Below are 24,594 nucleotides of genomic sequence, written 5' to 3'. Positions count from 1 at the left end.
TTCTCCTCTCCTCCTTTGCACTCCCTTTCAGCACCATTGTCCATTTTTTCATCAGACTGATCACTGCAATCGATGCACAGGTTGAATGTTGTGTTGATTCAGTATGTGTGTGAGACCAGTTGTGCGTGATGACAGGTACAGATCCTACCATTATGTTAAAAGCAGGAAAATGGCTGACAGACTACAGTGAGTGAGTGTAGCTGTTCCATGTTGATTTCATTTTGAATTACCCATTTCGTTTTGTGGTTTTAACTGACTACAGAGCAGTCAGCTGGCCAGGTGACCAGACACCCTCCAGGTGCTCCTGATGAAAAGTCCGGCCATTGTTGCACTGGTTGACATGTTCCTTCATTACACCAAACACACACACACTGTAGTTTATTTTGACTCGATCTCACAACTTCCTTGTGTGGTAAATATGTCTTTCACCTGAGCTGAAAGTAGTCTCCAACAAATGTACTATTTAGTAACATTTGCTTAGAACTGATGATGCACAGCTGTTTCAGGAAATTACTGAGCTTTTTTGAAAGCATACGTTTGTGACCCATTTTTAAAGATTGATGTCTTTAATAGGAACTACTGGGGCTTGGGGCAGACTGCCACTGACAAGCCAGTAGTGGTGGGCAAGAATGATTACACAAGAATAATCATACAATAAGAATCACAATTCTTATCTTTTATGTTTCTGAATAGATTCACAGACACACAATAGAGCTTTCTTCTTCAAAAAAGTGTTTTGGCGCAGTTTGGGTGAATTAACACAAAAACTAGCTTTGCAAGATAAAAGAAAGTGTTTTATGAATACTTTACACGCCATCAACAGACGAGTCAGCTGAATAACACACTGCATCACTTTACAAACCTCAACCAACGCTGGTCAGGCGTCACTCCAGTACAGCATAGTGGATAACGATGGGTTTCCCTGGCACTACATTCACGTTACTGCTGGAGACGTTAATAACATCAGTAACAGCACAGCGGAGAACTCTGTTTTTCTGTTTCTAGAGACATTCAGCTAGTGGTAGTGGTCAGTGAATTATATACTTTTCATCATTGCACTAATTATTATTATTATTGAATTGAATGGTGATGCCAAGAATCTGAATCAAATCAAATTGTGCAGATTCCCAAAGATTGTCACCCCTACAAAGACTCACATTTGCATTCAGTTCTACATCATGTTTATACAGAAAATTTTAATGTATGCTTTTATTGAGGTCTTCCATGATTCTGTCATAACAGAGTCCATAGTTTTGCAATGATAATGCCAGCTTTGACAAAAGGCTTTTTGGAAATATGCAACTCACTGCACATACCACTGCCAGGGTATGTGCATGTCTTTGTATATATGTGTAGTGTGGTGGGTGTAGGAGGATGTAATTGGGTGTCAGAGTGTAAGCAGGGACAAGCAGGGTATATTCTGTAGGTGGCTGCCAATCACTACATGTTTCTATGTTCTACTGCCTAGCCAGGCTCTCTGCCACTGGCTGAGTAACACACACACACACACACACACACACACACACACACACACACACACACACACACACACTCACTCCCCCCTCTGGCATAGGCTAATGAATGGATAGAACTAGAAAGAGAAACATGAATACATGAAGAAGAGAAAGAAGGAAGGAAGAAAGTAGAAAGGGTTTGTCTAGTAGAAGACCGTCTTGGTGGAAACGTAGAAATGCAAGGTGATGGGATGCGTAAATTCTCATCTCTCATTATAATGATTGTCATGTTTTTAAATGCACCAGATTACATAATTAGAGGGATAGATTAGAGATCTGAGAAAAAATACAACCACTGGACTGATAAGAAATACAAAGTGGTGCAGCTAAAAACAAGAAAAACAATCTTTTTCATGGCTGGTGATAGAAAGGTGATATTTGGGATAAACACGCTTTTCACTTTCCAGCAGAAAATAAAAGTAAGTTTGCTCCTCAGGTTAAACACAGTTTAAACCTGTTAAATACAAATTGGACCAACAGGTGTAAGATCAGTGGAGAAAACCTGAATTCAGAAATATAAATTGGAGACAAGTCAGTTTGAATTGAAACAGAAAAAGGAGCAGTGGAACTAGGGAAGAAAGAAATAGAGTGGTGGTGGCAGAGAAGTCAAAACTATTTTCCAGAGCTGAAGTCAGGGTCAAGAGGCAGGAAATGGGAAAAGGAGAGAAGATAGAGGAAAGGAAGTTGCCTTGGGGCTTTTGAAAGTCTTAAAGGATGGAAGGCAAAAAAGGAGGAGGAAACAACCTCGAAGGGAGGCAGTAAGCTCATTGGCTTGATCTAAGCTCCTCTTCTCAACCAACTGGGGGAAAAGGGGAAGGAGTAGAGGGAAGAAAAAATGGAATGAGAAGGATGGAGGGCTGCTCTGGGGCCCTCTTAGTGTGATGAGAGGACAAACAGATGGTACATTGTGTTCACATTAGCATATCTTAATTTTTAATTATTTTTTTTTAAATTTGAAGCAACACCACGATGCATCCATTTATTGTGTGTATGTCTATGTGTGGGGGACAGAAAGGTAGTGCCGTGACACATTTTGTCGCTGACGCACCAAAAAGTCTCTCTGTGGCTAAGATAAAGAGGTTTGCCTTTGCCCTGCATATCATACTCTAAGACATCCCACGTAGGTATATGTTTTTACCACCTACACCAGGCTTTATTGCTGTTTGTGTGAACTTCAAACTTCCAACAAACATAATGAAGTTAAACAACACTTCACCTCCACCTGGAACCTGCTCCACCTCATATTGAGCCAGAACAAACTGCTTTACAGCTTTATCAACAATGGTTCAACGGTTCTTTCATGTGTGTTTTCATGTATAAGATTTATCTCTATTACTGAGTGATTCTGCCAACATTTCCACCAGCTAAAACAGTTTCTTTGAAATAGACCAAGATCCATGTACTACCTCCTGCCTTCTGCATTCCTATTCTTATGATAACATTGTTCTCACCAACGTAATTGTTGAGATCTCAGAGCATAGTGTCATCACTAAATAGAAGTTCAACGGGGCAAGAAAGACAGTCAGACAGGTTTTAAACAAACCCTCTGGTTAGTCAAACTGATTTAGACGAGGAAACAAAGTTGACCGCTAAAATGATCTTAATTAATTGTTAGAGCCGGCTGGGCCGATATATTGGCTGATACTAGCTATCGCAGATATATATGGTATCGCTGATAAGTAACAACAAATGCCAGTACAAAATACCAGAAATGTGAGGTAATTGAGAAACAGAGATGCCATTATATGGTTTGTCCACCAAAGAGCTCTAACAAGTTATTTTTTGTCCAGTAAAATGCCACACTAAGTGCATATGTGGGTAACAATTCTTTAATATTGTGTGAAATGTTGAAATTCTCAAATATCAGTATTAGCCTCAAAAATCCAGGATATAGTCTGGAAATAAGTTGAAAATGCAGAAAAACATTTCCCAGAGCCCAAGTAGACATTTTTAGATTGCTTGATATTTCTGACCACCAGCGCAAAACCCAACAATTTACAATGATGAAAAAGAAAAGCGGGACACTCTCACGTTCAAGGCATCATTGATTATTTTAGATACTGAGTTGTGGCAAAGCCTGAGGTTTACACCCCAAGTACTGGCTTCACTGTTTGACAAGTGATCTCTGGGAAGTGCTGAAGCCCCAAAGTAGTGATTGCTTAGTACCAAACATAGAACCGACATGAATCTTGCAAGTCACTGCCTCAAATCCCTACACTCTTACCTAAATTGGCAGTAAAACCTTCTCTCAAAAATCGCCCCATTGGTATTCATCTTTATTACTTTTTTCTTTCCCACTCAACCATCTCCCAAAACCACTGCCTCTGTTTGTCTGATGCTGAGCCATTTTTCTTTTTTTTTCTCCTCCCCACTTCCTCGGTTTCACATCTCTTGCCAAGTTGCTGCTCAACTGACTCTGAGGTACCACACCACCGCTGTAAGGAAATTTTGGGGTAGTTTTCTAATCTATGCACAGCAGACTGAAACCCAAGCTTGATGCATAATGAATAACAAGAAATAAATGATGAAAAAGTCGCCGACACCTGGGCACCATCTGTGTCAAGAAAGTTCCATGTTTGATTTCTCCCTCCCTTTCTCTCCCTTCATAAACATCCTACTTTTTTTCCCTGTGTTTCATGGTAAGAAACACCTTTTCAATGAAAGCTGCCGTCGCCACTGAAAACGTTTTACAGAACAGAGTTGAAGCTGTGCTGCAACCTCAGAGATTTCCCCAAACCATTTTCCTTTTTTGGCTTTAGATGTAAGCACTTTGTTAGTAGTAAGTTAACTGTTAGAGAGAGTTAAAGGGTTTGGCTGGGATGAGTCATGGACAGGGAGGGGAGGAGAACACAGCGATATACTCCATCATCTTCTGTCCTTCTCAATCCCCTCTCACTGCCGTTAAAGATAAAGGCTCTGGCTCTGCCCTGAAAATGGATGAAAAGCTGTCGACAGCAGAAATGGACATTCTACCCATCCTTCCTCTGAATTCATCTGCTTTCCGTATTTTTTGGTTTTATATGATTGGAAAATAAATATCTTTATTAACAGAAATCTCCCTCACAATTTATTTCAAATACGTTTATCGTACAATCTATTTTCTTTTCAGTCGTACTATTCAGCTGATCCCATCATCATCCATTTGTTATTTTGCTGGTTTTATTACGCTGTTTTTACTCATGTGATTTTTAAAAATAACGCAGTAGCACAAATATGTTAGTGATAGATTTATCAGTTTATTTTAGTTCAGTTTATTAGTGTTTTTTTCTTGTGGGCAAAGTTTATGAGGCAGTCCGAACCAGAAAACACGCACTACTGTTTTAAAAGCTGATATATTCAGTATATTGAGAGAAAAAGGTTTTTATTAGAACTATGTTGCTTGTTTGGTTTTGTGCTGTGCATTAAAAGCCAGATATCCTCCAAAACGGACATGGTCAGTGATGCGCATGTGATGATACTACATTGGGTGTGTGTATACATGCATGTGTTTGCACATGTTTGTCAGCGCGTATAGTCTGCGCGGTCATACATTTTGGGCTGCACCCACATGGACACTCTTGGACACACTTGGCCACGTGAGAATAATTTCCGTATATACAGTATAATTGACAATCTTTAGTATTTTTTCTTTCTACTTTTTGACTTTGTTTAACTATTGGCGTCCAAAAAATAAATAAATAAATGTATATATTTATTGTTATCAATAGTTAAACAAATTAAAAAGGAGTATTTATATTTGCTGACAGTCATAATTTCTTAATATGGTGGTCTGTCCATCATTTTATGTTGATCACAGCTTGAACCCTGGTATTGATTTTCTTTTGTGGACTTTGAAAATTCACATTATTCCAACACTCTTTCAGAGGATCCAACAGTGCCTTGTGATGTTAACCTGTCTCATCTTCTCTTGTTTCATATTTTCCCTAAAATGTTTGGGGGTTTAGGTGTGGTGACTGTGGAGGGAAAGCCTCGCAAGTCAGCAATCATTGCCCTTCCTTGGACTTCAAACAGACCTGGCATCGCTTTGATGTTTAGGGTGATTGTCCTGCTGGAAATTAATCGTTTTCCTCACAACTTGAAGCCAGAAGGATAGCAGGTTTCTGCAGTGGCTCTAGATTATCCTCTGCATGTCACAACTCTGGGATTCTCACATTTGAACATTTCCAGGCAGAAAGCTTAGTAACAGTATTTTGTTCCTGAATACTGAATACCTATATACCTATATATTGTAAATATATATTATATTTATTTCCTCAGCATACACCTACGAATTTATAGAAATTGGGAACAATCATAATCTTTTTAGACAAACATTGCATCGATGATTGACACGTTTAGTTTACCCCACCTATGAAGACTGTCAAATAACAATTTAAAAAATGGTCCATGTGTAGGTTTTCTGATTGTTGATTGTTGTTTAGGTTCAACTAAAACTACTTGATTGAGGTTAGGGAAAGATTATGGTCATAAAGTGACAGAAACCAACGTTAACTTTTGGTAGGAGACGGGATGCGAATAGTGTTGTCGAAATCGGGCAAGCCTATCGTCCTGACCTCCTCCCTGAGAGGTTTTGTGGCTTTATAACAATGTCACATTACTTCCGCCTTTGCCTCTCAGAGACAAAAGTCATTATTCAACAGGTTGCAAGTCAGGAAAACATAAGGATTCTGTCTTTGAACTACGAGGACAGTCTCCAACCTTTGTTGCACAAACTGTTGCATTAACCTCTCTTGCATCTGTCTTCTATAAGTTGCATTTGCTAGAAGTGATCTATCTATCAGCCTATCAGTTTATCAGCCTATCAAACTGCGTTTAGCTCCCCGTGATGTCAGTGTTCTGTATTTTGAAAGGGTGTAGCTAAATTTAGAAACAGAGATGCCATTGTAGCCTTTCATAGCGGAATGGTTAGCAATATGATACAATTGATATAGCTAACTATTATCATAAACATTGTTTATTGACCCAGACCAAATAACAATACTTTGCAGCTGATGTTGCTGCAAACCCATTTTTGTTTTGTATGTTTGTTCCCTGTTGGTGAAAAATTGTATGGATAATTCATGAAGCTCAGACACCAGTCCGATGGTCACATCAGTTTAGACAACAAACATCAAACAACACAAACATGTTGGAACGTTACAAGGCTCACAAATGTAGTAGAACCATTGTATTACAGTATATTGCGTGATATTATGAAGTAGAAGAGGTTGTAAATCCGTCCATAGTTTCAGTTTGAATACCTCCCTCTGTTTCTTCAGAACTGCTGTAATGTTGTCATGCTATTATCCTACAGTATGTAAAGGAAGGAAACTATAACAAACTATCATCATACCAATTTGTTTGCCATACTAATTATGAACCAAAAACAACACATCCTGTCACTTAAATGCTCTCAGACAACCCCACCATTTCACTTTCTATAACGATCTGATTGCTCACTGTCATCTTGTTGAAACAGCCTATGGTGAGTGAATGGAGCTTCCTGTATTGATTGTCACTGATGATGTTGAAGGTGCAATCATTAACCCTGTCAGAGTGAAAGATTGTGATGCTGTTCAGGCTTGAAGGAAGCCAACATACGCAGCGCATCAAACACCACTTTGCTCACCTTCCAAATGGTCTGTGCTTTGTGTCGATGGCAGGAATTCTGGGTCGTCACTTGTCATTGGATGACCTGCTTGAAAGATGACAATGTCTGCCTCATTGCTCATACCTTGTGCCTCATCTACGCGGCAGTGCTCTTCTGGAGGAGCGCGTTTTCCAAGTTGAATGGTTGTCATTTCAGTTTAGCCCTGGAAAACGATACCCGCAGTGTAATGGAACATTGCACCTAGGTCACCAAAACCCAAATGGAATATTGAAAAATTGAAGTGTCTGCGTGTTGGGTGTCATATTGTTGGGTGACTCATTGCTTCTGGGGAAATATTAGACTCTGACGCACCTAGGAGATGGATGACGTTTCTTTGAGTGGCTTGGGGATGATGGTGGGTTTGAATGTCATATCTAACTCGTTTCTATTCTGTTAGAGTAGCAGTGTGAAATGAAATGCATGTGAAATAGTAAAATAATTCTACACAAATGCTCATTTTTTTGCAGACAGCAGCCTCCTGAAGGCTATTGAAGGAGCACATTTGGACTGTGTGATGAAAAACCACCCTGCAATGGTTTCCATGATGCACCTCCTACCAGAGAATGTTCTTGTATCTGGAGATGAGAACATTCCCGGGCTTGCAGCTTCACCAACAGGTAAACTTCACATCACTGGGAAGGTGTAGGGTCAATTGGCAAGATTAGAAGACCGGTACGAATTTGTGTGGTTGTTAAAGAGCATGCATTAATATTTTCTGGTCTAATGGATAAATGATCAGAATAAAATGAAAACTCACAAAACAGAAAAATGTGTGAGGCGTCTGGATCAGTTGGTGTTGACGGTCGGTAGATAAAATCATACTGTGTTTACAAATTCAAGTAGTTTGCCTCCTGATTAAGATTAATTAAGATTATACACATTTGGTCTTTATGACTTGAATCAGGATTGTTGACGTCACACGTGTGAGTGGGAGAATTAATAATGGAAAAGTTGCCGAAATTAGCGAGCAAAAAGTACAGAAAGTGGCGAGCATATGGTTAAACTGTATGTTGTTCCATAAGAATTCCATGACTTCCATGAGAATTATCTTTTTAATTATAAGTTCACTCACCGTCAGCTCTCTATGCAGACTTTATAGTCCATTTTATAGTCCAAGAAATGGAGGAAACATGATGGTTTGGGGTTTCCTCCATTTCTTTGTCTTTTTGGCACAAATTGTAGAATGAATATACAACGTAAACACTTTTCACGTCTGTCTATTTCTTGAAGTAGTCATACATACTTTGTGTTTTCGCAGGACTTTTTTCTGTTGACACAACTCTATTTGGACTACCTGTTGTTCAGTGTGTTGTGCTTTGTTTTCGCTCATTGATCAATACATGCTCCTTTCAGACAAGACCAACAACTTTACGTTGGTGCCTGTTCCCAGTTTAACTCTGTGTTTACTGTGCAGCTCATTAAAGAATTGTATGAGATTCGGTAATCGATGGAGGTGCTGCTTTCATTCTTACATTCCAGATACTGCACAGATACTCTTGGTGCACATTTAGTCCCTATTCAGCTGTGAGCAAGAGAAGAAGACGTCACCTAAACTGGAGCATCAAAACATGGCATGGCTCAATCCAACGCCTTCAGCACATCTTACATAACGTACTTCAGCAACCACTCACTTGTCTTTCTCCTGCTGTCAAAATAACATACAGGATATTCATCATGGTACTTAATAGTGACCTTTTTTTGGAAACTTAGTTCCATCAGAAGTTGAAATGTCTGCAGTACTTAGAAAGTAAGTTTCTAAGGGGGAATGTAATGAAGTCTGACAGTGCAGAGCTATAATCATTGGGAGTCAGTGGGAGGTATGGTAGCCGGCTAATCCTCTTCATGTTCTGGGGCTGTGAGCAGCAGAGACCTAAGCTGCCTTTTAAGACCACAGCCACCGGTTTGATATTCACGTCGCATTCAGAACAGTCCAACTCTGCGCTCCAGAGACAAGGGCTGCAATGAAACGCTTGATGGCTACATTACTCTTGAAGAGATTACAATCACGCTGGCTATTTTCTCTTTGTTGTGTCTGAGAGGGGTGATTGTGGACTTCACAGGCTTCATCCGTTGGCTGGGATGCGGTTCTTCAATCGATTCACTTTATGACAAGTATCCAGATGGAAACAGTTTTTGTTGTATTGTTTGACACAAGCACTGGTATCTCTCTCTAACCCTCTCTCTGTGGTGAAAATATTCCAGCGATTGGCATTAGGCAGCTTACCACAAATCAATGCAGCAGTCATTTAGGTGGAGCTGCTGTCTCTCAGAAAAGTTCTAATGAAATATATACAGAATCAGAGTAAGGGTTGGGTGGTGCGTTTTCTCATCCATCTCATCAATATCTTCTCGAGTATGAAATATGACAATAAATGATTGAATGCTTGACGGAATGTTTTTGCTTTCACTCTCCACTGCCTGCGCTGCATGTGCCGCCGCCTTGTTAAGCTAGCATTTCAAACAAATACACCTCTGAACCACCATCTTGGCCGTCAGTGAAGGTGCGAGGCTTAAGTTACTATCGCAGCTTTCAATGTCGGTCGGTGAAATAGACGCCTCAGGTTGCGCAAATGCAACACTAGCTGTTACACAGCCAGTGTAGACATTAAACCGAGAGTTACGTACGTAACTACAGCTCTATGAATTCTGAATGACCAGAAGTGTTATATAGGCATTAATATGGCTGGAGCGTGTCCGGTGGAGGGATGGTGGAGAAACAATCTATTGATCTGAGAGGGGTGGGAGTGTCAGTGGTCGTTGGTTGAGTTTAATGCATTTTTTGAACATATGAGCGTATTCAAGCCAAAGGTGTTAAGTTGCTCTTTAAGAAACAAGACTAAGGTGGATATTTACTAACAATTTATGGGCCTTTTTTAGGTGCTAAAAGTGAAATTCCACTTGTCATCATTTACTAAAGGACCACACAGAGGTTTTGCACCGGTAAATGGAAGAAAAGTGGCTCCACTGAAAATAGTGTGTTTGCTCTCATGTAATGTGTATTTAAGGCGTTCCTGTTCAGAGGCACAAAATATGGGAGTAGGAAATGGAAATTCATACAAATAGCAGCTGCACCCGGTTTTTCACTTCAGACTGAAGAGGAAATTGTGCCTGAAATTTGACGTAGGTGTCAAATCAGTGGCACTGTTTTATCAGGCATACACGGAGGTTGTTAGACTAGCCAGGTTGAAACATTTAGTGAGAGGGACAGACAGAGAAACTTTAAAGGATGCATTATAAAGTTTCTTTACTAGAGTCCTCTGCTCAGCACCACTGGCCATTATATAGCAGTCAAAGTTTTACCAAAAGTCCTTGAATCACTGATCTTTTAGTTGAGCTGGCAACATCAGGCTATTCAACATTTCATCACCTGTAGGCCTTCTCTTTCGGGATGAATTCACGCTTGGAATGTGATAATGTATTGTCTTCAGTTCAGCAGCAGAAAACATTTTCCTTTGCACTCCATTACTTTCCGACATGCACAACAACCGTCAAAACAACCTGGTATCAGATCTTATTTAGTGGCACTTTATGAAATCCAGATGTATAACTACCAAAATGCAGTAGAGAAACTGAAGTATTGGACAAATTAAAATTTTTACCTGTTCATGGTGCTAGATTAGAAGTTCGTCCAATAATTGTTGAGATATTTAATTGTGCACCAAAGTGGTGGACTGGTGACTGACTGACCCAACTATCGACAGACTGACATGCCATCCACAGATCCAGCTGCTAGCAAACAACACACAACACAAACAACAACATTTAAGGTTAAACATACATACTAGGAGTGTATAACATTTTAAGTGGAGCATCTCTGGAGTCCAGGGTGAGGCCGACGTATTAATAAGTAAAGCTGCCATGAAGCAGCAAGTGTTTCTGGAAACCAACGCTTTGGGGCTGAGTAGACACTACTATGGATAATATGTAGTTCTGCTCACTTTCTAAGATAACGCGGACACATAAGTAGAATCAGCATGGCTATAAAACTGTATCAAACCATGTATTTACCACTTGACCTTTTTCTTTTAGGTTTCTACTGCTTCTGGGATGCCATGATAAATTTTCTGGGGACTATGGGGAATGTCAGGGAACTTTGCAAGTGGGTCACAAAAAGGCATAGACTGAAATATATTTCACAACTTGTTTCAAACACTAGATGGTAGTTTTCAGTTGTTTATCCGCCAACAGAATAGACTCTTTCTGAGCTGAAAACAAAATGAACAAACCAGAGGAAGAGACCTGGAGGTGATCCAAATATGATACAATCATGTAAATGTCATGGCATGTTGATATGTTGATGCTATGTTCTCACTGTCACCAGGAGATGCTCTGCTGAGGCCTCAGCTGCTCAAGATGCTGCCCCTCACCCTGAACAGACTGACCATCTCCCTCCAGCCGTCCCTGGAGAAGTTTGAGAGCCAGCTGCTGCAGCTGATCAATGCTGACTGCCACAACACAGTAAGGCCAGGCTTCCTTAACACACGCAGCCTTGATAGCCCATGCACATGACAAATTAGGACCTTTCGATCCATATTGTCATACAGTGGGTCTTCAGTTTGGGCACCAAAAATGTTGAAGATGTTCTATTGAGAAAAGGGAAGTACACGCACTCATAAAGCAAATATGTCTCTTCATCATCTTATATCCTACATCCTTTAAATGCGTATAGTGTGCCTACAAGGGGAAAATAAACCACCTTATTGTTGTAATATAAATGCACATACGCAATTCCTATAACATTTCATCCTTTTGAGGTAACAGTTCACTACACTCCTCAAATTAAAGATGGCCATGATGGCCTTGACAAACCTCTGCCAAGATTATTTTCTCCAGCCTGATGCTTTCCTTTATCTCACTTTCCCTTTCTTTCGTGTGCCAGCACAAGCCCTTTTACAGCTGCCACTGCAATTTAAGGCACATCACCTCCCAAACTAAATGGAGCTTATCTATTCTCTTCCCTTTTTCTTGTCGACGGAAACCCAGATGGTTAACCGTATTTGACAGGTGCAACTATGGACTGGCAATTATTTGTACAGTGGCTTTGCACAGGCCCTATCGGTTCACTTCAGCCTAAGTGAGATGTGTCTTTGGTAGGGATGAGAATTGATATGACAACAGTGTCACTCTGTATCTCTTTCCCGCTGCTCTTTGATACTGCTGGGCTGGACCCTCAAACACAGGGTATTGAGGGAGTGTTTAGAGTTTTGTGTAGCAAATGGTTGGCACTAATAACTTGTAAATTTATACTAAGTCTGCCGAAGATGGAATAACTGGCTATTTGTTTTACAGAACTGCGGGTGGCTTTGGCGCTTATTTTCATGGATGAGTGAGGAATTGGCCTATGCCGTAAAAAGATGTTTTAAAGTTTCGATGCTACTGTCGAGTTAACAGTGTGAAAAAAAGAATGGTTTCAATGTTTTGCAATTATATTGCAGTAAGAATAGAATAATATGTTAAACAGGTCCAATAACATCTATTTCATTCTTGCAAAATATCATCTCTATATTGAAAGCTTTGAAAGCAGTGAGAGAACAGTGAACAAGATTTAATACACTCTTTTACTCTTTCAAGAGCAAGCACAAAGCAAAATGTGACCAATACCAGATGAGCTCTGAAGAGTCTCACAAATAGCTCTTCAGCATTTGAAAGGAAAATATTTAATTTGATATAATTTGGACTACCTTACAACATTTGACAAGGTACCAAAGTGCTAAATAACTGTTTATGTAACGGCCCCTGCATGCTTTTTATGCTGGTCCACGTGCTCTTATGCATGCTGTGACAAACCTACAACAACACAACAACAAATAGAGTATTGTTGGTCATTGGTTCCTGGTCTGTATGATAGTTCTAATCAGCTAGAGGTTAGGATTTTAGCTGCATTTGTGTGCACTGGTTGAAATAAAATAAAGGCGACCTGTGGAGTTTTCTTGTGAGCAAACAAAAGTTGTGTTTACGTTCAGTGTTAATCACCAAAACACATTGTGTGTATCCTTGAGGTCTAACAAACGTGGCGAACGCATTTCCTTTTTGGCCCTTTTCTTTTATTCCCTTCAGTATATTAATGAGCGTGTAATGTTGACCCCGCCTTGGGCCACCCCCAGACCCTTATGGGTTTGCTTCCCTTCCAGAACTGTCCACAGACCCTCAGGAGGGAGCCAGTTCTTTAGGGACTAGCAAGCCTATTTAAATGTAGTTATATTTAAAGGGAAGCTTTAATGAGATTTGGCCCTCTCTACCCCAGTGCAGTGAGTCCCAGATTGCCGCCAAGTCTCTGTAAGCAAAGAAAGAAGGGGAGAGGGGGGCGGGGCGGGGGGGCGGGAGGGAAGCCTTTGTCAGAGAGTACAAATATTACTACTCTGCAGAGTAAAGTACACACAATATATAGTCAAAATACAGTATCAGAGTACATATAGACATCAATAAAAACTCTATTCTACTCTCTATTCGACTCTGAGCTCCATTCAGATATCTGAGCTCCTCACCTTGTCTTTAAGGATTAGCCCAGAAACTCTGGGCAAAGGAAACTCATTTCTGCTGCTTGTATCCGCAGTTTAATTATTTTGATCACTACCCAGAGATCATGACGATCAACTGGTAAATTGAAGGCTAAATGTGAAGGTGAACTTTTCACCACGACAGCCCAGCTATTTCTATCCACGTGTATGATATTTGGATTGTCTTGACATTCGCTTGGGTAAATAAGAAGTGGCAGTGGGCATACGTCGTGTAGCATACAAACGATGGAAAGTAGGCTTCAACTTTGCCTTCCTTTTCCATTGTGAGGCAAGTGACATGTTAGCATGAATAATTTCCTCATTTTGGTGTTCACAGTTTTTTTTTTCTTCTCATTTGTGAGGTGTTCTTTGAAGGTCTTCACATCCAGTCTGAGTTGCGTAGATTAGTTAAATGTTCCAGACTTTTATAACTTCAGTGCTATGACGACATTCTCATGTCTGTGAGAGGTGTTAATACATGCAGAAGTCAGCTTGATTGCAGCTTTTAATTAAAGTGTGCAAGTGTGTGTGTGTGTGTGAGAGAGAGAGAGAGAGAGAGAGGCAGAAAGAAAAGGAGTGCGTGTGATCTGTGTGTGACCTTTAAAAGTGTGACTCCAGCTGGATTGTCATCAAGCTGTCTCTGAAGTGATGCTGACACCTCACCCGCCAACTCAGTTTCACCGTTGTGTGAGTGAATGCGTGCATGTGTGTGTGTTTGTGACTCCATGCCAGCGTATCTATGCTTAAATTGGTATCGAGGCAGAAATGGAGTGACACAAATGAAGAGGAATGGGGTGGTGGATGAATGTACAGTGCAGCATGAGACGAATCCTTTATGCTGGCTGCCAGTCTGACATACAGTCTTCACATAATCTCCCCATAAGTATTGCTATTTTTAGCCCGACAAACTATCACAGAGTGTGCCTTCTCTTTATAGTCCACTTTCCCATATATTATACAGCAAGTGCCCTAGCTGGTGTGCTTTTCATGTGAACTACAGTAGCTACTTTATAGCGTACTTTAATGAGCACTGGGTTTCGGACCCCTCCTAACACACTCTGACCTCCAGTTAAAAAACTTAAAACCATTCATCTTAAGGGTTGTTTGAACATGTCTGCCTTCCCCAAGTTTGAGTGAAGCCAGAGGCTACATCACCTCAAATGACCCATAGCAACTGTTCACCTACTTCTTCAATAAAATCTATCACTTTTGATGAAAGGGCCTGAGATCTTGTCAGAAATTATGTAACATCTTGGCTTGTGATCAAAAGACCTGGGAGAACAGAAGACGATGAAGAGGAGGAGAGGAGCAGGCGAGGACCGATGCCACGCCGCAGGCAGAACAAAACGCCGTAGGCTGATTTAATGAATGGAGAAAGACTCGGGCAACAAAGCTCCAGGAAGTTTTCATTTGTCCTAAAAGAAGAAAACTCACTCAAAGTAGGACTGCCCCTGTGGACGTGGTACTATAAAAAAAAAAGACAAAGGAGGTTGAACATTTCTGAAATAGGAGGCGCCTTGCACATTGTTCTCTGAAGAGTTTGGCTGCACCTCCTAATGTGCCAGATGAGTGCCTTCTCCTTATCATAATTAGGCCTGTAACCACTGTAACTGATGCAGTGCAAAGGAATGGGGCTTAATGCACTTGGCTCACATCAAATATTCATGAAATGCAGGTCTTCGTAATGATTGACGATCCAATGATTAGACGCAATAGACTGCAATTGGTTATAGATCCTATAAGTCAGATGAGACAGAGAATGCACAGCGGTTGAATGAGGAAAGATAGCTTCATAAACTTTAAGTTTTTCCTCTCTTGAAGTGATGTACTTCAGAGAATCTGATCAAGCTGAGCAAAGTGACCTCCAGGAGACACTTAACAACACTGTGAGATAGACAGACCTGATGCGGTTTGGGAAGGATCCATCAATCCCTTGTGGGATCTCAACTATTGCGAGTTTTGTATTATTGGAAGTCTTTTGGGGCTGCACCTTTTGTCAGGGAAAATGCCACAATAAAGTGTCTAATTCTGATTTGAGCTCAATTTCAAATTGCGTAATCTGATAAAGAAAGGCTGATATAACTCTTAGACCGCTGTGTGACAAGGGTCTTTAAATATCTAGTGCAAGGGGTATCACATGTCCTGGTGATTCTCATCTCAACCCAAATATAGCCATGAGTTATATGGGAATTCAGTTGGTCCCTATGACATGGCCCTTTTGATTATCAGTAGGATAAGATAAGATAAACTTTATTGATTCCACCATCAGGTCATCAGGAGCCATCAGGCCTCCGTCATAAACTGTCAGTGTGGGTGTTGTAGTTCCAGGTACAGATGTTGCTGATGATGATGATGATCAGCAGTGATTATTTAGCACAATTATATCTGAAAATGATGCTCTTACTCACCTCACACTGGCTGTTTTGTTAATGTGATGTTGAAGAAAATGAGTGTGTGGGACTAATATTTTCTAGGGACCTAATATTTGCAGAGATCATCTGTGTAAATTTGCAATGCTTGTAAACTGTACTGTGTAAATCCCAGTAATTACCTTCTAGTTTAGTGAGCACAGAAGTAACCTGAGCCTTATTATTCAGCGTGAATCAGATAGATGTCACAACCTCAATTGTAAGTGACATGAATGCAAACTACCGTGGTTAACTTCTCATGTTAAGTGGTGTTAAGAGCACCCCCTTAAACTTCTGACAGTAAGCTGAACAAAGCACAAAGACAACCAAAGCATTTATAATGGTTGAGATGAACCTTCAAATACTGCTAAATAATATACAGGCATTTTCTGACCAAACGTAAATGCTTCCACTGGATCTTAAATCATCATTGGTGTAGTGCTGTCTCATGACTGTGGCTTTGTGATGACTTTGTGACCAGATAGAGATACATATTTGTTCTAAGACGCTTTGGAATACTCTTATTACCTCCTTTTGCAAATGTTATGTCTTGCAACTATTTTGATAAGGTTAAAGGTGGGTCAGTAAGTCTGATCTAACTTTTTCCTCTTGAGTCAATCCCGCTCACACCGTCCTGTTGCCCCAAATTCTCAATAGAGCACCAAATGTATCTTAAACCTTGGCTAAACAAAGTCCCCAATAAACTATTTACTCTTGTTTTAGTAACTTTTGCTAAAAACTACAGTGTCCAGCTGTTTTATGAAAGTTATGTCTTCAGTAGGAACAAATGGGCTGGGAGGCTTGATGCCACAGACAGGTTAGGGAACTCGGAAAGTATTCAGAGACAGGATTAACATGTTGCTGGCTTTGGCCTTTTCTTGGACTTTGTTGACAATGAAAAAAACAAAAAAAACAATGCCAGCCTTGCCCTTTATGGTTATGATATTGTATGTCTGTGTCCTGTTGGTATTCATAGTTGGACTGTACCGGCATTAGGGGTTTCTTTCCAAGTGGAACCAATAAATATATGCTCATGGTGATGCAATATGTGCAGTGGATGAAAGTGGCATGAGTTATGTTATGCTTAGGGACACGTGGTATAAAATAGGAAGGGAAATAGGAAGGCAGCAGTATGAGTGTGTGTTTGCCTTAATATTTTTAGTTGAGAATTATGGGAGTGTTTCAGCAGTAGGGCAACAGTGATTTATCGGTGGAAGCGCTGTGCCAGTTAAAATCTGTTAAGGAGTAGGGGAGTGGGAGGATGAGAGCGGCATGCTAATGATGCTGCCACTGTTTCTTGCCATGGATGACTCACCCTCAATATGGGGGAGCTAACATCCACTGTGTGGGTAGCACATACGCATACACACGCGCACACACACACACACACACACACACACACACACACACACACACATGCATATGTCTTGACATACATGCAGATGTGTATATCAATGTCCTGACTGCTGTGTTATCAATTGTTTAAAACATGGAACTATCAACTAGCATCTGCTCCATCGCTGTGTGAGAGGTGTGTGATAGTCACAAAAACTCAGAGAGGCATTTTTCTTTTGTTTGCTGTTTTTCAAAGGTAAGAAAAAGATGCCAGAGTTGTGTAACTCACTTGGTAATTGGCTTATACAAAACTCATGTGGGACATAATTTCACCTGCTCTCTCTCTCACACACTCTCTTGCTCTTTCTCTCTCACACACTCGCACACACCCCTTGAGAAGACAGTTGCCATCTGTAGAGTTATTATTACCTTTTACAACAGCCTACACATTGATTTCACAAAGTACTGACACAAAAACTTACTGACAAATAGCTGACAGCTTTTAATGGTGCCATACTGGGGAAAAAAATCTACTTTGCAACAGCTATGGAGTACCAAACCCAGGTGTGTTTAGATTTTATTATAGCAAGGTGTTTGTGGCTATTAGCACTACAGTTGTTTTTCATAAAGGAAGAAATTAAATGGCAAGGACTGACCAGAATTAAATGCTTGACACTAGAAGTTCTTGTGTTGCCAATAGCCATGACAAAGATCATTTCTGTTAACATGCTGGCCTGTGACATGCAATGCTACTGTCACTGTGTACGAAGCACTTTGCCATGTTGCACCAAAACAAATTCCACTGACTCTGGTCACCATTAAAGTGAGGCGGAGTTAGGTGAAATGTATGTTATCCGAGACATAACTTATGTTAGGGATCAACAAGACGCCAGATTGATCTAGCTCTCTAATAGACCTCTGCTATGAACAAAACTAGGCAATCTCTGGATCCAGATGCTATGTGCAAATGTGCAATATATACAGATCCCCAACCTAAAAAGACTGCCAAACACAGGATTGGGATTGGAAATTGGAATATGAAAAGCCATGGCATCTAATTGTGAAGTGTTTCCACATGGCTTTTTTCCTAAGCACGCATATGTGTGCGCTGCTTCTTCGACTGGCATCAGACACGCACAAGTGCACACATAACACAGATACACTGCATACTCCATGTACAATATAGTCTGTGTGTTTGTGTGCACTCACACACAAATAAGCAGCTATATAAGACTGGGCAAACAGATAATCAAAAGTAATGTGAGATAATGTGAATAATCAGAAACGAGAAGGAACATTATTAATTATATTGTCAAGATAAGTAAGAAGATGTGTAATTAGCCTATGAGTCACAAAATCGTTTAAGTTGTTTTGCTGATTATATATTTCAGCTAAACTCTGCTTTGGCAGCTTTATCATCACCGCTCTTTCACATGAACATGAAGACATTTTCCTCTCAGTGAGATGGTAATGACACATAATAGCTGTGTTATTCAAGTTCCAGATATGTGAGATTTAATCTGTTTGAACTCCATACTTCTGTGACTTCATCGTCCTATTTAAAGAATTGGTATAGCATCATTTAAAATGGGTTTCCATGGAGAGCTGTGGGGTCGAATGTCTGAAATCGACAATCCGACATTCACGGCCACCTCATGCTTCTTTCTCAAGCTCTCATTTATAATTCTTTACACAACTATTGTTGTCACTTTTCACATTTACAAGCGAGTACAACACTATGAATGACTTCTGGGAGAGACTGTCTGAAAGCATGTGTCATTAAAAATTATCTTACTGTTCTGAACAGCTATAAACACACGTGGTACAAACTATTTTTTTGCGAGCGCACATGCTTGGTGGTGGTGGACTAGATGATGTTTCTCCAACTTTGAATATGATTCTGGGCAAATTAAAAGTTTTTGGGGGGATTTTATGGTATGAAAATGGTCAACTGTTTGGCTGCAACTGAAAATTATTTACAGTATGGATTGAACTTGTTACTATTGTTTTGATTAATCAATTACAGTTTAGTTTATAAAATGTTAGAAAATACTGAACAATGCTTTTCTCAATTTCCCATAGTCCAAGCTGACAGTCAACAGTCCAAAATCCCCCAAAATATGTTAACCCCTGTCTCTGTTCGGAGATGCTCTTTGGCATCGAATGTGAATGGCATCTGATTTACGATGTTGGTAGTAGGTAATAGTCCATATTGATACTTCTGACCCTGCTATTGATCAGTGCCACTGAGCCCTGTCATGACCATTTATGAAGTCTCTACTCAGTGCTTACAGGGTCAAGTCCCATTTGCTGTCTTGAGCTTCTTACGCGCCAGTTGGAGCAGTTAAAGAGCTCTCTCACTTCATCTCCTGCCCTTTGAGCACAAAGAAATGACCTTCAGAAACTAATTTATCCTCCTCTGAAAATCTACACTCATTTTCCTCAAACTCGCACAATGGGGCAGCTGCCGCCTGCTTTACATTTTTCTTCCTGCTGCTATTATTTCACAATTCGCTCTAAATGACTGTCTTGCTTTTTCAGCAGTTCCATTTTATTCAAATGACAGTGTCCCCAACTAAATCAATTTTGCTTACAAATATTTCATCTTCAACCCTTCTGTCTCCCGCTGCCTCCCCCCAGCAGTTGGACCGGTAAATTGAATCTAAGAGAATCTTTGTTGTTAATATTTGACAATGAGAATGCCTTCTTCAGGTGTGAATACTCAAGTGAAGGAATAATCTTCCACTTCTGTACTTCAGAGGTTTTTTGTAATTTTATTTTGGATTGAAATTCAGATGAGGGAAGGGGGTGGGGGGGGGATCACACCCTCCAAAATACAAAAAGGCAAAAATGTGTCTGAGTTAATACCATTCATGTGGACTGGAATCAAATACAAACCTCTTCAGCAAACATTATGCACTACAATCCTCCACAGAAATGTGTTGCCTGTATTTTTTTGTAGGGTTTTTCTCTCCAAGATAAGATATGTTTTTCCACCCGAGTTATCTTTGACGTGCTGGCGAACACTTTATCCCCAACACAGATTTCAAAGGAATATGGTCATTTTTTTCCTTGAGTTTGCAGACACATTCGAAATGTGGGTCTTCCAGTTTAAGAAATATTTCTGTTGAGCCCTCAAGGCTGTATTGGTATGAAGTGGGCTTTGGCTTGCTCTTGATGCACTGCAAACTAATAGCCATGAAAGTAACCATCACAGATAATAGTGATGCAGTGGCTTCGATACATTTTCTCTCAGTTTATAGTTTTTGTTTCCAACAGGAAATGGATGGTTACGCAGAATGTTGTTTCCCTTTTACAACGCCCACACTAGGGTGACCCGTCTAATTGTGAGACAAAAAAAATAAACACCGCCAACTCTTCTCTTACAACACACTGCTTTTGTTTACTCTGTTAACAAAGCTCTAAAACAAACTGCCTCCAAAAGCATGCAAATGAGTCTCTTTCTGCCTCCCCCTTCCTTTTCCTTTAATGATACAAACAGCATTTAGGCACATTAGCTCCGAAGAACTTCCACTTTTTCTAACCTAGGTGTCAAGTGTGCATTATGATCGCTGAAGGGACCGGATGCGGTGCCGCTGCCTGGTTTAGCAATTCTAGAAGCAAGATCTGTGGGAATGTCACAAATATGACATAAAAGCAGGAGACAACAAGCTTATATGTGTGTGAAAAAGAGAAAGACACACCCACGTGGCACCGGTGCGCTCATCACTCAGTAAAGTCCCTCTTCTGTGACTCTGGAAATGGAGTATAATTTAACTTGGGGGCCATTTCATTGTTCCCTTTAAGCTTCTTAGCTCTAAAATATTCATATTTCAGGCGAGGGAGGAAGAAATCTGTGACGGCAGCAGACAGAGGCGAGAGGGAGAAGAAAGAGGATAGTGAGCAAGAGAGGTAGAGAGAGAGAGAGAGAGAGAAACTGATGGAGTGAAAAAAGAGAAATGAAATAAATGAAAGAGAAACTCTGAGGAGGGGAGTGAGGAGAGGGATGCAGAGAACAGAAAGCAGCACTTTAACTGATGTTCTCTTATAAACAACTTTCTCTCTGTCTTTTATTTTCACTCTTCATGGCGGACCTGTCCAACAAGAGACAAAGCCATTTCTCTGTCATCTTCCCTCGGCACTGGCTGCAGCGGAGGAAGAAGGCGAGAGCAAACAGACAGCGTTGGAAGTGACACAATCATAATTATAATCTGGATGTCACTGAAAACAATTATTTACAGATGTCTTGTCATACTTGCGCTGCCTGCTGCCACTCGCTGAAAGCCAGATTTTTGTATGATAGGTTAATTTAAAGACAGTGCAATGTTTTGCTTAGAGAACTATACTTAGCTAATTTACATCAGCTGTATGAAGTGCATCTGAGGCTTTATTTAGCCCGGAAAAAAACTTCTGTCCAAGATGCTTGGTATACATTGCAAAATAGATACATTGTGTACATATACTATATACGTATAAAATAGAATAAGATATAGGTAAAATCAGAAAAAAATACAGCACGGGACAAAGAAAAAAACCCAACTACTACTACTGCAACTATATTACTATGTAACTACATCAGAAACTGTACAGAAAGGTGCATCTATGTTACTGTGTTATAAAGAATGAATGGACAATGAAAAATGAAAAAGCTATCAACTGTATGAACTGGTGACTCACAATGCAAGTACAAAAATAGATGAAAACACGAGATATATGTTAATATAGTGCATGATTCTAATCCCGTTTTAGCTTTGTAGCCTGGTCCCAGACCCACATCCCTAATTTGTATAGGTGTGGTGTTTTCTTCTGGTGTTTCCTTGGTTGAAGAAACACCCGAGCCAACCAGAGCTTTGTAGGCCGAATTAAGGATGTGGACATCATCTTTTCTGTGCCAGTGCCAGAATCCATTCCAAACAAAAATGGCGTCAAGCGTGCATGAGGTCGACACAGCTGCACAGGATGTTGCAAGTCAAATTGCAGAAACAGCAACTCTTAAATCACATCATATATGTTTGTTCAATTTCAACATATAAATATGTAAACAAGTAAATGTGAATATATGAAAAGTTAATGTGTCCAGATATTAAAACCATAATTTGTCAACAAGATACAGGAGATGTAGTTTTATTTATTAGTGCACTCGCAGGGATTTGATGTATGTTGTTTTTTTCTTCATCATTTTCTCTAGTAATTAGCAGTTATCCCGCTTGTCACGGAAAGAAACACGTGACGTACGCTCCTCTGTGAGGGCACGTCTTAGTCTTGGCACTCAGACTGCAAACGTTAATTGAATGGAGCCTTAGCCCATGTGATCCAACTGGAAGACAGTTATGTAACAATCCCAAAGCCAAATGAGAGCTGACACGATTCAAAACAAACTATACATAGAGCAGTGCATTAATGAGTCACCACGTCCTCTTATAGGTAAACACAAAGTAAACTTCCGCAAATTACACCTCAGTGGACCTATAGACAAGGTGTTGTGGGTATTCATTACGAAAACTTTGCATATCATCTCTGATTTACCCGTCTCGCTTCTGTCCTCGAGTTGCCAGAATTCTACTAATGTGTAACCAACATGGGTTTCTCTTGCCACAAAAACACAGCACTTGAGATGAGAGGAGAGGTTTTACTGGAGATATTTTTTGAAGAGGAAACAGAGAAGGGCAGGAATCACTTGAGGTTACGACAAGAACCCTAATCTCCCTTACCCATCACCAAAAGAAAAATATGGTACGCTGCAGTGCTTTTGCTCGTAAGTGAGAGAATGAGCGACGATAACAAGAGGAGGGTAGATAGCAAACAGGCAGACAAAGAGAGGGATGGAGAGGGATGGAGTCAGTCCGTGTAGATATGTAATATGAGGAGAGGGAGAGCAGCAGCGAGCAGTGGTGTATGTGGGCTGTACAGTAGCGAGGCAGGCTGGGCTGCTGCTCCTGCTCCTGCTGCTTTAAAAGAAAAACCCAAAGCTGAATTGATATGCTAATTTGATTGAGAAGATGTGGGTGGATATGGAGACGGTTTTAAGCAGCGAGAGGGACAGAGAGAGAGAATGACAAGAAAAGAGAGGGAAAGAAAGGGAGTGTGGGAGTGAGAGATGTGACGGAGAGAGAGGGAAAAGATTGAAATGAAACAAATGGGAAGGAGTGGGATGAGAGGCGAGCTCAGCGTGGCTCTGCACTTTGGGGTTCGAGAGTTTACAGTCAATCACAGAGCAGTTGTCAGTCAGCTGTGCATTATTAGTGGCTGCAGCTACGGGGTGGCAGCACAGCCTCCACCAGCGTCTGTTTACACATTGACTTGTTTTTTGTTAATTAGCACATACATATATTTTGAAAAAGAAAATAGCCATGGTGTCCATAATATATGACATACAATTATTTTATTAAAGCATAATTCCAGTTTATTACAACTTGCCTCAACACGCAGAAAAACAAGCAGTGAGACGTTTAGATAAACATGACAACACTTCAGCCACATTATATGAACTTCTTTATTTCTAAGTAAAACAGAACGTGAAAGCCCAAAAGTTGGTAATAATCCAACATCCAATAGCAAAGGCTTTGTGCGCAACTACGGTAAGTATGTTAGGTCAAAGTTGAACCATTCGTTCTGTAAACTGTGATGGAAATTTACAACAGTTGGTGTATTTGTTTTATTGTTCATCTACATGTTTGCTTCCAAAAATGTTTGGCTAACTGTGGGATTTGCGTACAACCTGTCTGATCGTTAGACTACTCATGTTTCTTTTTAGCAATGTGCTGTGTTCCCAGATCTCAGAAATTAACTTGGTGAGGACAATACCGTGTTGGGTATTGTTTATTTTTCACTACTATTGTTGACACGATACCTGAGACTTTTTTTTCATTTAAAGCAGCATTAACTGATTGTTTTTTTTTCCCACCTGGGGGCAGCAGACCAAGATGTAAAAACAACACTGACATATTATCACTTTTTCAAATTTCTTATGGCATACATGTTGGCCTCCTGACGAATATAAGTTTAGCTCTGTTTGCGTACTGGAAAACCAAAACATTAAGCTGAAAGATGCTAAAATACTCCTAGTCGGGGGATAACTCGTGGGTCATCGCCTACGAGTGACACAATACACACAGTCATTTGACCCATTGTTGATACAAAATCATAGTGCCACTCTAACAAAAGAGCCAAAGTTCTCAAAGGTTAAACACGAGTATCTGTACAGGAACTTC

General features: G+C 40.3%; 1 protein-coding gene across 1 annotated transcript in view; it reads left to right on the top strand.

Moving 5' to 3' along the window:
• Positions 1–24,594, top strand: part of nphp4 (nephronophthisis 4) — a 161,219-nt gene that overhangs the window by 35,071 nt on the left and 101,554 nt on the right. The window contains exons 6-7 of the mRNA XM_070909736.1: positions 7,611–7,760; positions 11,465–11,601. Of these exons, the coding sequence (XP_070765837.1) occupies positions 7,611–7,760; positions 11,465–11,601 (287 nt within the window). The remainder of the gene's footprint in view (positions 1–7,610; positions 7,761–11,464; positions 11,602–24,594) is intronic.

Source organism: Enoplosus armatus, chromosome 8, assembly GCF_043641665.1.
Source record: "Enoplosus armatus isolate fEnoArm2 chromosome 8, fEnoArm2.hap1, whole genome shotgun sequence".
NCBI classification, from domain to species: Eukaryota; Metazoa; Chordata; class Actinopteri; order Centrarchiformes; family Enoplosidae; genus Enoplosus; species Enoplosus armatus.
Note: the sequence above shows the minus strand (reverse complement) of the source record. Positions and strands in the feature narration are given on the sequence as shown.